This window comes from Stegodyphus dumicola, chromosome 10 (assembly GCF_044657685.1).
Source record: "Stegodyphus dumicola isolate Sdum_Otavi_A_Nest chromosome 10, ASM4465768v1".
NCBI classification, from domain to species: Eukaryota; Metazoa; Arthropoda; class Arachnida; order Araneae; family Eresidae; genus Stegodyphus; species Stegodyphus dumicola.
The window spans coordinates 126,461,940-126,476,440 of NC_140777.1; the positions used below are offsets into that span (position 1 = coordinate 126,461,940).

The 14,501-nt window shown below is 33.0% G+C and overlaps 1 protein-coding gene across 4 annotated transcripts in view; it reads left to right on the forward strand.

Annotated features, from left to right (window-relative positions):
* Pi3K92E (phosphatidylinositol 3-kinase 92E) overlaps positions 1 to 14,501 on the forward strand; it is a 122,091-nt gene that overhangs the window by 91,211 nt on the left and 16,379 nt on the right. For all 4 annotated transcript variants that reach the window (XM_085825519.1, XM_085825521.1, XM_085825520.1 and 1 more), the window contains 6 exons: positions 526 to 588; positions 2,632 to 2,820; positions 3,653 to 3,918; positions 5,831 to 5,996; positions 8,225 to 8,343; positions 13,982 to 14,091. In XM_085825519.1, the coding sequence (XP_085681645.1) occupies positions 526 to 588; positions 2,632 to 2,820; positions 3,653 to 3,918; positions 5,831 to 5,996; positions 8,225 to 8,343; positions 13,982 to 14,091 (913 nt within the window). The remainder of the gene's footprint in view (positions 1 to 525; positions 589 to 2,631; positions 2,821 to 3,652; positions 3,919 to 5,830; positions 5,997 to 8,224; positions 8,344 to 13,981; positions 14,092 to 14,501) is intronic.

The window sequence follows — 14,501 nt, forward strand, 5'->3', positions numbered from 1 at the left end:
GGCTAAAATATATGGACTGCTTTGTATTGAAATACCATCTACTATAAATAAAGAAGGTTCAGAGTAACCTATAAATCCTTTTTCATTCACTGTTTCTGTGCATACAGAAGGAAATTTTAGGTGCCTCAAAGGATTAACTGGTACCCATACGTGCAACTGTGTTACTCTCATCATGTTTTCATTTAACTAGATCAATTTATTATTTGAATAAATGCTTTTTCTATTAATTTATCATTTATTATTTTAGTACTATTCAAAAAATTTCAGAATTGTTTTGCCAATTTGTTTATTACTTTTGTATGAAATTACAATGACTTGACTATCAAAATTCGTATCCTTCTGAAAATATTTTACTACCGCTTTTTTAAAGTAAACTGATATTCAACCATATTTTTATTTATATGGGTTAAAATTTCACACATGATAACAGGCAAACAAAATAATAATTTTATTCTCATTGATCAGTACTTTTTATGTAGCTATTTTCACCAGCTCTCATTCTTTTTTTAAAAAAATTTTTTATAGATTCTGGAATACGCAGTAAAAGATTCGAACGACAACAATAATTCATCTTTTGGATCTGTAACGGTAATTAATTATCTTAGTACATCCTTCAGAAATACATTGTGTTACTAATAACGAAATGTACTTGACATTTGTCGAATATATTTTATATAATTTTGTCTTAAAGAAGATTTATAAACCTTTACGGATTTATTTATATTTAAAAATATACGTATGTTATATTAAAGAAATAGAAGTATTTTAAAGCTGTTATTTAAAATCATAACCATTTCGAAGCTGAGATCTTCAGTTTTTGTCATTAACTGATGCTAAAACCTTTATAGGTGTAATAATTTACTAAGATTGCAAGATTTTGCTTACTCTCTATATTTTAAATAAATATTATTGTAACGACAATGAAAATAATTTTGTGCCAAGCTAACTGTTTTCCCTAATATTAAATTTCATATCTATGTGTTTCTCGTCCTGTCAAGGGGTTTAATCTTCTACATACTTCACAGTGCTTTTATTACACAGAAACATTCCTTGAAATACATTTGTGATTATATATATTTTGTCCCATTGGCTGATTTAGATATCCTTAAATTATGGCACAAGCACAAATGTCAGAAGGGATGTCTTCCTGAAAATTTTATAAATAATGCATAGTCTTTTCCAATGCAAAGAGAATATTTTTGTTCTTTCCCCCCTTTTTTTTGTTTTGTTTTGCTCAACACTGAAGGGCTACATTTTAAACATTAATTGTACGGCTCCGAAATAGGCGTGAAAATATGGAAACACCCCCTTTATGTCATCGCTAAAAGCGTGAGCAAATGTCGGTACTTGATGTAGTATCCAGTGCTCGCAAATATGTCACTGCCCGTATTATTGGAGAAAATTTCTGTATGTTTTGTCAGTTTCTGTACACGTACTATGGGAAATTTATTACTACAAATACATGATTGCTAAAACCACGAAAACAAATCCGTACTTTCAGCAATATCCAGTAGATTCAAGTGTACTGCTACATATACTTTACGAGAAATTTACGCATATTTTGTCAGGTTTCTTACTATAAAGATGATGAGAAACCTTAACTCATTACCATTATAATTTCATTTTATGCAATATAATTAAGACAATAATAATGTGATGTTTGCAAAAGCATTATGCAAGAGCTTAGAATTCTCAAACGCTATTTACTCAATGCTTACAGATTACATTAAAAGTATTTAATATATAATTTTTACAAGAGTAAATGAAGATGAACAAATCAAAGATGATGTTGAGCCAAAACAAAACAAACTATGAAAAGGAAGCGTCGAATTCGAAATTATTAGATTTGATTTGGTTTGATTTTGGGAAAGCCCTCGAGGCTACCTGTTTAAGGGAAGGGGTGCCTTCGCGGAGGATTTCCAAAGAGAACTGGCTGGTATCCACATTACGCTTGGGAAGAATTGTGTAATTGCCCATACAGATACCCGTTCGTTTGGAATCGCACCAGGTCGAATTACCAGGGTTTAGAGACTTTAACTCTCGACCGCTGGTGGGCACCAAACTTATTGTAAAACTATGGTTTAATGGAATATGACAAAGCATGTGACAGTTATCATCCTTTTTGAATTGCATTGCTGTTGAACTACACATTATGGCTTCTCGTAATTCGAAATGGAAATTTAATATGATCAAGAGCTATTTAGAGACAAATAACTGAAGGTAGTGTGAAGAAGAAGATGCAAGACATCTAGAAATCCTGTAATGACAAGCGAGGGTTATCACTGATGCACGTATACTGTTGTGTCATCTTTCTTGTATTTCCACGTAACCACTGCACTCAATACGCTTTGTTGAATTTATCTGCATTTTAATCGTTTATGAATGTAAATGTTTAATTTATGTATTACGTTGTGTTTTAGCATTTCGAGAATTCTATAAACATGGCGTTATCCAGAATATTTTAGATTAGATATCGCACGACACGGAATCTAGAATGTTAATTTTTGAGGTCATCAATTATTAAAATGCAGCCATCGTATTTTGTTGTATCTTAACATGTCTGTGTAATATTTACACGTGAAAACTGTATTTCTCCTTTACGATTGATGTGGATATTATTCCTTTCTGCAGCCTCAAGTAAGCAAATGTTATTTAGAGAGCCTACGTGAGATTTGTGAGAAGGATACTCTATACCAGCTTCATGAACAGGAGAAAGAACTTATGTGGTTCTTACGTGCTGACTGTCGCACACAATTGCATCACTCCCTCCCAAAATTGTTGAGATGCATCAAGTGGAACGACAGGAGAGAAATAGCACAGGTATTAGTGCTGAATACTGTCTTTTGAACTTATTAATTACCAATATAATGCTAAATATTATTACTCGAAATTAATATTTATAAATACACTGCCTGGAACTGTTGTTCAAACGTAATAGTTCCAAATAAAATGCTAATTACCATCATTCGAAATCATTAGTTACAAGTGTAGGCAAGTATAGGTACTTGTGTATTACCTACCATTCGCCGATGCATCGCCAAAAATACCAACAGTTAATATCATGCGTGCGTTCGGAAACCATAAAAGCTGTTCCAGTTTGTTCTAGAATTATAAAAGTTTCTCTCTTTATTTTTTCATTATTTTTATTAATCCTTTTTAGGAAGGCTAAGAAAGAGTGGGGATGGTTATTTTTTTATTGTTATCTCAATTTTAAATCAACTGTGTCATTTTCGAGAGTTCTTTACGCCGCGAAAAGTTCTCAGGGTAAACCGTTTTTCGTTTACTTAATATTTATCGTATTTTTCATCATGTGTTTACTGAATTTTACGAGAAATGAAACAGAAGCAGTTCACTTTTATCAGATTTATAGTATTCTGCTAAAACGTGAGACTTCCAATTTTCATGCAGTGAAACTAGACAATATACTTACCTTCTGTTTTAGCAATTGCAATCTGATGTCATTCTAAATGAGACTGCTAAACAATTTTCACAGAAAACCAAAACACCATTTTAACGCCTGAAAAATATGTCATCGCCAAAAGCCGCCAACAGATTATTGACGATGTATCGGCGGCTATCGGCTAATACACAAGTACCAAATCTTCTTCACCGTTCTTCACCGTGAATTGACTGATATTTAAATTTTCTCTAGATGATGATGCTTCTTCAGGATTGGCCACTTTTATCACCTCATAAGGCCTTGGAGCTGCTCGATTATGCATATCCTGATCCCAAAGTTCGTAGTTTTGCAGTTAGATGTCTGCAAGTGATCAGCGACGAGGAATTGACGATGTACATGCTTCAGTTGGTGCAAGCTTTGAAGCACGAATCATATCTTCAAAATGATCTCGTGAAGTTTTTGCTGGAGAGGTCTCTGAAGAATAGACACATGGGACATCGATTGTTTTGGTTATTGAAGTAAGGAACATGTTATTTGTTCTTAATATAGATTTTTCAGGCAGGAAATATAGTCGACACCCGATTTAACGGTGTAATATCGGGGACGACATCCATGATTTAACCAAAAATCACGGTTAAGAAAACTAATGGAGTTGAGTTACCCATATTATAATTAATAGAAAAATACTATTTACCTCTAAATTTTAAGCAATATAAACTGGAGAATAAATTTTATTTTGGTTATATAAATGACACCTGCATTCAAAACAAGAACGAACTTAAAAAACAAATAGAAGACCTTTTTTATTTATATTATTGTATTTCGATAGGAGTCAGTAAAAAACAGGTTACTGGATGTACCCTTAACTTAATTTTACGACTGAGCGAATTTTTTAACGGAAGATTCAATAATATTGATATTTGATACATTAAAATCGATTAAGTCACTTATTATTACGAATAAAACAATTCCTAAATATTGTGGCATCACCTGCTATCTCTGCTGCCATTTCCCACATAATTGATTCTACTTGTTGAATTTCCCGTAGAAATATTACCTTATTTTGATATTTAGTGATAGTTAAATTTTTAGTGTTCCGCAAGGAATTCTTTTAGAGAAAACCCGATTAATCCTCAACTCTGTTAAACTTCCGCCAATTAATCGAGACTTGATTGTACTACTTGCATGATGCAATGAAGTATAACTTTAGTTGAGATTGTTGATAATTTGTTTTTACGCGTTTAATTTTGTTTACCCTTTGAGTACATATTTAATTAACTATATAATCCCATTTGAATTAATAAGAGCTGCCAACGCTCCCATAGATTTTCGATCACACTGTTGCCACACCTAAAGGAATCAGCCAGCTTGTAAGAGAAAGACACTTTTGAATGTCTCGAGGGAATTCTTTTCCGCCAATGAAATTTTGAATGCTTAGAACCACCAGATCTTGGCTAGTTCAGTGAAACGACATTTATTCATGTGAATTAACAGCAGTGCAAATGTCACACTTTATCTTCCATTAGAGTTCAGTAAGTTCACGTGAACCGCATCTGATAAGTTTACAAAGTAATTAGGTTACACTGACGCAAGAATGTGAAAAATGTGCGATGTCCTCGGCGGGATTCGAACTCCGGACCTCCCGAATGAATTTGCATCGAGCGTACTTCCAATTGCACCACAAAGGCAAGCGAAAAGGAGGAAGAAAATAAAACCCAAAGTTATTTTACATAACGATATATTGATCATATGATGAATTAACCTCTTCTGCCAGCTCATCAAGAAAGTACACATAGATTTCTTTCCATCGCAGCTTTGGAAACATGATTATCAAAACCGGCAGGGCAACTACAGCACTTATAAAACCCTCGTTGGCATTAGGAACTATTCAAAATACTTTTACCAGGTATTTCGTACATATTTTTGGTAGCATTTGCTGCATGCATCACTGCCTTTTATATAGCTGTAAAGCATGGGTGTCTGATTTGATTACCACTTTCATGAGAAGCTACTGAATGACAAATTAAGTAACTGCTTTCGGTACATAATTTACCCGAGTGGAGCTGTGTTTACTCAGCGGTATTTAAATTTATCAAATCAGCGGTATTTAAAATTATTATTAATTATTTAAACATCTATGAAAATCTCTTCTTGAAATGTGTCAGAACAGATTTTTAATAAATCCTGCCTGAAAAATAATACTACATAAAGGAATACCTGATATTATATTTTTTTATAAAAATCACTTTCACAGTACTTTTTTTTATAAAATTAATACAATATTTTAAAAGTGAAAATTTACAGCATTTATCATGTCAACTCATATTACTATGAAGCAAAACTCTAAAATTTAATTATAAAGGGGGAAAATATTTGGGATATATAAACTAACCTGCTTCGAATAATAATTAAAAGAATATTTCTTTTCAGATCAGATATAGATTTCCCTGAGGTAACTATAAGGTTTGCACTCATTTTAGAAGTGTATTGCCGTAGTGTTCCTGTGCACTTAGAAGCTTTAGAGAAACAGGTTCAGGCCCTTCGTAAGTTCAAAATGGCCAACAATCTCATACAGAACGAAATCAATTTGAGAAAAGTAAGGATTATCATCTTTATTATTTAATAATATTTTGCTTGAGCAAAGTGGCATTCCGAATTTACTTATTCTTAAAACATAAATAAATTATACTAGGATCAACAATACTAATGTCCAAATAATACAAATCTGCAATTACCCGTATTGCGAGAGAGCATTCCAGAAATATTTGCATAACTACGTACTTATTTTTGCAATGTGTGCATAGTAAAGATTATTTTTTATGATAACATAGAAATCCTGGTCATAGAAAAAATCGCAGTAAGTAGCATAGCTATTTAGATTAAGGTAGACTTTAGGACCACAGGCTCTAACAAAGTGATTATGATTAATATGATAACTATTCTTGCAGCACCATATTTCTGAAGGATCACATGACAACGAGAAATACTGAGTAAACGTTCATAGAAGAGAAATTGTGTTATTATGACAAATATATATTTTCCAAACATTTTACCTTCTGGCAGTAGGTAGTCATAAGAGGTAAGTGTTAAAATTTCAGAAGGTTGTAACTGGTATCTGTGCTCAAGTGTACTTCAGTTTACTCCCAGAGGATTTCAAAATTCCTTTACTTTATACAAGGAAATAAAAAGGATTTAATAAGAGCATATAGCTGTCGAAATCACGTAATGATTTCTCTGAATACTTAATGCAGTGTGAAAGCCACTTCGCCTCTCAATATAATTCCATATGGCAGTTCTGGATGTCCTTATTTTTTGGCTGCTTCAACGACACGCATAAATAACTATTACAAATAAAAGCTTCATGCGAAAAGTGACTCCCAAAGAATGTGCCACCCTGGCGGATCATCCCCTCTGTCCTCTTCATGGAGGTAAGAATAAACCTGCTACCTCCATGATCCCCATCGAGCTACGCCATTGCTCTGTTGTCCGTATGAGTTCTGTAACCAGCCAATAGACTGTTATGCATCTAATTTCGTTGCACTGTTAATCCCTGTTTAGGTATAAAAAATTCCCAGCTTACCTTATTCTCCGAGTTCATTAATATATATAGAATCAAACCTGGTTTGTTATATCGGTAAAAGGATGCAATTTTCGAGACATAATGCACTTTCGAAGCTACAAAACATGACATGCTATCTATGATAACGAACAAACTTAGCCCCACTTCCGGCGTATCACATTCTGTGGACTAAACAAGGAGTATAGTGTTAACGGTAAAGGGTGTAGTTTGTGCCTCAAGCTAAAAATAGATTTTAAACATTGCCAAATTTTGAATTATTATCGTGATTAAACAAATAATAGCAAAACACAGCACGTTTTCGAATGTAGACATACAAAGTTCTGGTTCCTTTTCTTATAAAAATATCAATATAGTATATAATCAGAGTGTAATATAATATCAATATAACATGTAATCAGAATGAAAACAGCTTTCAACTAAAAAATATCTCACTTTAAAGCAGCTTATTCAAAGCATCATATAATACCTTTTAAACGTGCTGCTTCAAAATGAGAAGCTTATTTCAAAACAAAGTGAGAAACTTTCATTCTTAAAACATATATATCTATATATATAAGTATCTGTATTTTTAATAAGTCAATGTAACAATTGTCTGCTTCAGGCCTCGGTAATCTATAACCCACGGGTCACCAAGTGATCCATTTCATAATTTCAAGTGACCTACTTGAGTTCCGAAAATAACGTATAATATATAATAATAAATTATAAAAGATAAACACGAAAAGATACTTAAAGAATGAATCGAAAGAAATAAACCGAAAATAAACAACTATAATTTTTTTAAAGTCAGAATGTTTTACATAGAATACAGTTCAGAGAATTTACTTCGTTCTTCATTTTTGACGTATGTTGAATTAATGTAAATTAATTACATAATTATGTTGGGATATATATAATCTAAAATATGGTAAACATTGTAAAATAAGCAACAATCTAAAAATCATTAGTCTTTTCCACAAATTTACCATTAATTATGTACTTAAAGTGGTGGACAAAATATTGAGAAATTCCTGAAAGGGTCGACTCTCAAAAATATTTTAAGACACCCCCTGATTTAAATAATAAGTTCGACTATCTTTATGCCACCCCTGATTCAGGCAATGTAATGAAGAAAAAGGCATCTCAAAAAAGAATATATACCAACTGTCTCAATCCATCTTGACTTATTTATTGTAATAATATTTTCATTCATATTATTCGCTTGCGTAATATTTTATGCCACTTTCATTTTAATTTCATTTTAGGAAGGTAAAGAGAAACTGAAAGTTTTAATACAGGACTTACTAGAGCGCACAATTCATGAAACATTGATTAAAGGCTTACAAAATCCTCTTGATCCCAGATTGAAATTTGGCAGAATAAGGTGATAATATTTCAAACTCAATTTTCCATTTTATATTAAAGATTTTATCTGTATTATTTATATTATAAGTATCTGTATTTTTAATAAGTCAATGTAACAATTGTCTGCTTCAGGCCTCGGTAATCTAACCCACGGGTCACCAAGTGATCCATTTCATAATTTCAAGTGACCTACTTGAGTTCCGAAAATAACGTATAATATATAATAATAAATTATAAAAGATAAACACGAAAAGAAACTTAAAGAATGAATCGAAAGAAATAAACCGAAAATAAACAACTATAATATTTTGATTGATAACGAAATTTCAGTAACGAACATGAATTTTTTTAAATAAAAATTATAATATAATTTCAAGGAGAAATCGATAAGTTTAAAAATACCGACCCATAATCTATAATTCGAAAAAAAATCGGCTTTGCTATTTTGACCGCATTCGGTTCAGTTTATAAATGTGAGCAAATATTTTCACACATGAAATTTATTTATTTTAAGTAAGAACAAAAGCAACTTAACTACTGAAGATTCAGATGCTTGAACTTGTCTTAAGAGACTAACTAAGCCAGACTTCACTAAATTGACGTCACAAGTTCAGCATCAGGGAAAGCAATGGCATAAAAGACAAAAATAAAGTTCATTCAATTTTAAATGTTTATTTTTCTAATAATTAGAATTATAATTTCAAATTTATGTTTAAAGCGTGTTTTAATTATTTTCTCAATAAAATTTATCTTAAATTGAAAATGCTATTGACCCGAAACGTATTCTTAATACACTCATTTTGGTTGATTTTGACCCTCAGCCAGGAAAGGTTGCTGGTTTACGTAATGGTTTATAAACTTCTACGTAGTGTCTGTAGGAAACTATACACTTAGAGACATTAAGCACCGTACATTCCGGAATATAACTCCCAAAGTGTATGAGGCGCACCTATAATTTCAAATTACACGTTTTAATTTTTAGGTATCTTCGCCGTATGACGCTCACCCCTTTTCTTTACGACGAAGCCTAAAAGCTACATATACAGTGGTGGCCATAATTGTGAACACTTTTGGAAATTTTTATGTTTTTGAACTTTGTATGCTTATAGAAGATGTTACGCTTCGCAAAATGCAGACTTGTATATATCATTTTAAAGAGAATTTATTACTGAATTCAATACAAAACACAAAATTCAATTATTTGCAATACAAAAAAAGTTATATGTACTTTAATATAAATAAAAAACACAGTTATGAAGTGGTTTGTAATGTCTAGCTTTCCTGGCCAATCACTGTTCTTGTTCTGAGAACCAATCAAATGTTAGTAACTGCCAGTAGAAGCTGACATCATGTTTACACTTGAAACAATTCATTATTTTGCTTTGTTCTGTAGAAGGAGGACCTGTTTCTTATACACTGCAATTCCAAGTAGGAATTTTGGTAAAAAATTTTAATATTTAGTCAAGAAGCAATGACATCAAATAAAAGAGTAGATTGGACACCTAGAAAGAGATGTAATATTATTGTGTTACGAGAAAGTGGTCTTTCCTATGCTGAAATTGCAAGACAGGTGGGTGGTTCAGTGACTACATCTGGAGTCCGAAAGTTTTGTTTACGACATCAGGAGACAAATTCAATAAAAAACAAAGAAGAAAAAGGCCGAAAAAGGTGCACCACATCTATTGATGACAGAAGAATAAAAAGACTAAGTCTCCAAGATAGAAAAACATCATCAGCGGCCATGAGAAGTGATCTGAATGATGCTGGTGTTTCTGTCAGTTCAAGAACAATCAGGAGAAGATTAACAGATGTTGGACTGAGAGGTGGAATTCCACAAAAAAAGCCGTATCTTAATTTTCAGCAACGAAAAAAAAATACTACAGTGGGCAAAGGAACACATTAATTGAACAGATGATCAGTGGTCACAAGTGATATGGAGTGATGAAACTAAGATATCGTTATTCTGTAGTGATGGGCGAAAATATGGAAGACGTAGAATAGGAGAAGAGCTACATCCTGACTGCATTCAAGCAACTGTGAAGAACCCAGTTAGTGTTATGATTTGGTCATGCACGTCAGCAGATGGTATTGTTCGCCTTCATGTCATCGATAGGACACGACACTGAATGCCAGAAAATACATTGACACTATTCTAGAACCAAAACTTCTACCTTCCATCAGAGATCTCTTTCCCAACAATGCTTCGTTTATTTTTCAGCAGGATTCTGCTCCTTGCCACACGGCCAAAATATCGAAAGAGTGGTTTCGTACAAAGAGCATTAAATTGTTGTCATGGCCAGGAAATAGTCCTGACCTCAATCCTATCGAAAATTTGTGGCACCGTTTGAAAACTCTTGTCCGAATGAGGCGCCCATCAAATAAAAGGAGAGTAATTGAGGCTATAATTGTTTCCTGGCATCATGTAATAACGAAAGAAGAGCTTAAAACTCTTGTCAGATCAATGAAACGTCGATGTGAAGCTGTAATCAAAAATAAAGGGTATCCTACTAAGTACTGATAACTCACTGCAATCATCACTATCTAATGTATATCGATAACTATCTAATGATAACTGTCTAATATCGATAACTAAATCTTTTAACTTTTTTTGTATTGTAAATAATTGAATTTTGTGTTTTGTATTGAATTCAGTAATAAATTCTCTTTAAAATGATATATACAAATTTGCATTTTGTGAAACGTAACGTTTTCTATAAGCATACAAAGTTCAAAAACATAAAAATTTCGAAAAGTGACCACAATTTTGGCCACCACTGTATATATGGTGTATACATATGTATGTACGGTACTCATCTGAGTTTGTTTTTTAAACAGTAATTAATTTTGTCTTTGCAGACTTAACGCTTATTGCATATATTTAATTCTATGGTAGCCATATTTATCAAAATATCTTTATCTTTAACGGACTTTATAGTTGTTTATGCGATTCGAGATCAGACATACTATTATACTATTTAAACGAATTTCTGGAAAATATTGCAAAAACGTACAGAATTTCTACTTGTGCATCTTTAGAATTGAGAAAATTTAGAATCAGTTTCGAAAAATGAGATACAGAGCTGTATAATCATGGAAGAGTTTTCAATCGTAATATAAATATAAAGCAATATTAACTCTCTCAGCGTTACGGCCGGAAAATTCCGCATGGAAGGCTGCCTTCTATATTCATTATACATGAGAATCTCTGCTAGTTTTTAATGTATCTGATTTCGGTTTGGATGTATATTGGAAGAAAAGGAATCAAGGTACAAAATGAGAGGGTCATTTCTTAATTAAAATCAAGAAAATGCCACTTATTCATGACATTTTGAGGAACTTTGAAATTTCAGGGCTAAACCTGTAACGCTCGGAGGGAAGTATTTGGAATTAACTGCAATGGTTTCGACCCATGAGGAAATGTAGACACAAAATCACTTTATCTCTCGTATTAAATAATGCACAATCAGTATGTTTGTATGAACGCCTGTTTGTATCAGCGTCTGTATGAACATCATTATTGATTAACAAGCTAACCGATTTAAAATAAGTTCTTCTTCTTCATTACTGTTAATTAACAAGTGTGGGTTGAAGCAAGGCCGCATCTGAGTATTCCCGAAGGTACCTTTAGTATCGCCAGGCCTTGCTAACTAAATTTCGCACCAAATTTCGTACAGAACACAGCAGGGGACGGTCTGAGGATCTGCCTTCTTCCCTTACCTCCAATCACTCTATAGTACTTTTGGTTCGGCATGCATATTGCGTGCCTCCCATGTTCGCACAAACGTTATGCACTCATAAACACAACATACCTTCTCCGAGATTCGACCCCGAATCCATCGGAAAGCAGTCAAGCATCACTGAGTATTATACCGGCTGGCAACATTAATAATTAATTATTAGTTAACGGGCACAGGTAGAAGCTACGGCAGCACTTTTGTAGTACCACGGAAGATTGAGATGTTGTTGAACCTAGGTAACCGTTCAGCTCCGACCCAATTTTGAGAAAAGTACGTGGGCGGGGGGGAGTCTTCCCTCACACTTCTCCTACCATCGGCCTCTCTATAGAAAATTTTTTCGCCTTGTATTTTGAGTGCTCTTTTGTCGCACAGTCATTATATGCTTATAAACGCTCCGGAATTCGAACTCTGGCCCATCGGTATGGCAGTCAGCTTCACTAACCACTATATCTGCGAGACAGTGTTATTAATTAACAGCTGGATCAATGAAATTACACTAGCTGGGCTTTTTAAAATCACTTTATATTTTTCATGTTTGTAGTACTTATTTTATGCGGCTAGCCGCGCGTGAGGCTAATCTTCAGAATATGAAAGTTCAATAATAATCCTATTGTCGGATCAGAATGATGTCAACTACATATTCTAATCAGCGAACTCTAAACTTTCAACCGTCCTTCAAAAAAAAATAAGCATCAGAAAACATTGCTAGACTCAAATTTTCACATATGTGAATAGGCTGTAAATTGAAGGTCGTACTGAGTGTCTGTATTTTATTTGTTTCGCTCGTGTGTATGTGGCTATGGAAGAAATTCCGAAGTTCTTCTGTGTACCTTTAGCGGTACACAATAGCTTTGTGTGTTTAGATTTTGCGTACCTTTAGTGGTACTTTTCCCTTAAAGCCATATTGACCATATTGGAGCATTTTCAATTATTTCCTTTGGCTTGTTTTTGTCTCGATGCTAAACGTTCTCCCCGCTCTAAATATTTCGTTTTATTTTTTGAAGGTTTTCTCCTTTTCAGTAATTTTCTGTTAAACATCTATTCGTTTCGTCACTAAAACTCTTTCAAAGAAATTAATAGTAAAGGGAAACACGTGGGAGGAAGGGAGTTTAAGGGGGAAATATGGTTTTATATATATATATATATATATATATATATATATATATATTGCTTCTTAAATGAGTAAGTAAAGTCCCAAACCGAAAATCTGAAACTAAACCAAATACACTAGTAATTAATAAACGCTCAACTAAAAAGAGAATCATGTAAGACTAAACAGCAGGAATAAAGTTAAAAATGGCATTTGGCATTGCAGAGAACATTTTGCCTTTGGAATGCACGAGACACCGCCTAAATTCAATTAAATAAGAGTTTAATTGCAGACACAGGACCTCTTTGGCGTTTATCGTGCCATTTTGCTTTACCTCACCTAGTGCCTGGATCAAGGAAATAAGAATGACTTTAGAAGAACTATTACAAATCTCAAGAAGTAAAATTCATTGCATGATTAAATAAATAAAAAAAGGTGGGTGAGTCAGCAATTGTTATCAAGTCAGTTATCGCCAAGAAAAACGCCAAATTAAACTTGCGATACTTCGCGAGGAGGAAATAACCAAAAAAGCGATTACTCAAAAAATGCGATTGCGCGAGCAGTGATTATTAAAATCTGTTAGTTATAGCCAAGAAAAATGGAGACGTTTCCTGCCGACTAAATAACGCTAAAACAAACAGAAATGTTCAAGAGGTGCGGTTCTAGCGGAAAAGAAACGTTTTAGCTTAGAAACTGATTAGTCTTAAGAATTTCCTATATTTTACAACTAATCTTATTATAAAGGAACGGAGTTAACCTATTTAACTTGTTATGCGCTAAAATTAGTTGAGATTCGACACAATATACTGACTTATTTTCCTTTCTGCTAGAGTAGAGAAGTGTAAATTTTTGGACTCAAAACTGAAACCTTTGTGGCTAGCCTTCGAGAACACAGACACATGCGGGAAGGATCTCTTTCTCATCTTCAAGAATGGAGACGGTAAAAATCCCATTTTCAATCATAAATATAGATCAACTGAAAATAAGTTTAATCAATTTAATTTATATTATTATTACTTTATATTTTAACTGAGCAATTAGGTTTTTAAATATTCTTTCATTATGCTAAATATGATATATTTTTTAGTTAAAACATCATTATAATAGAATTGTATCTCTCTAGATCTAAAGTTTAAAATCTGTAGAAAAGCTGTCTTTAAGTATTCTCCATTAATTCTTTGATTGTTTCTTACTGTATGATCGCTGATTGTTGTTTGACATACATACACAGAGTATCCACAAATTTCCATTTATTTTTAACAAGGTCTAGCAAACCTGCTAAAAGATAATTGGCAGCACTTACTGCAACGACATCTCAACATTTTTCTAAATTTCGTCTGCTTACGGATA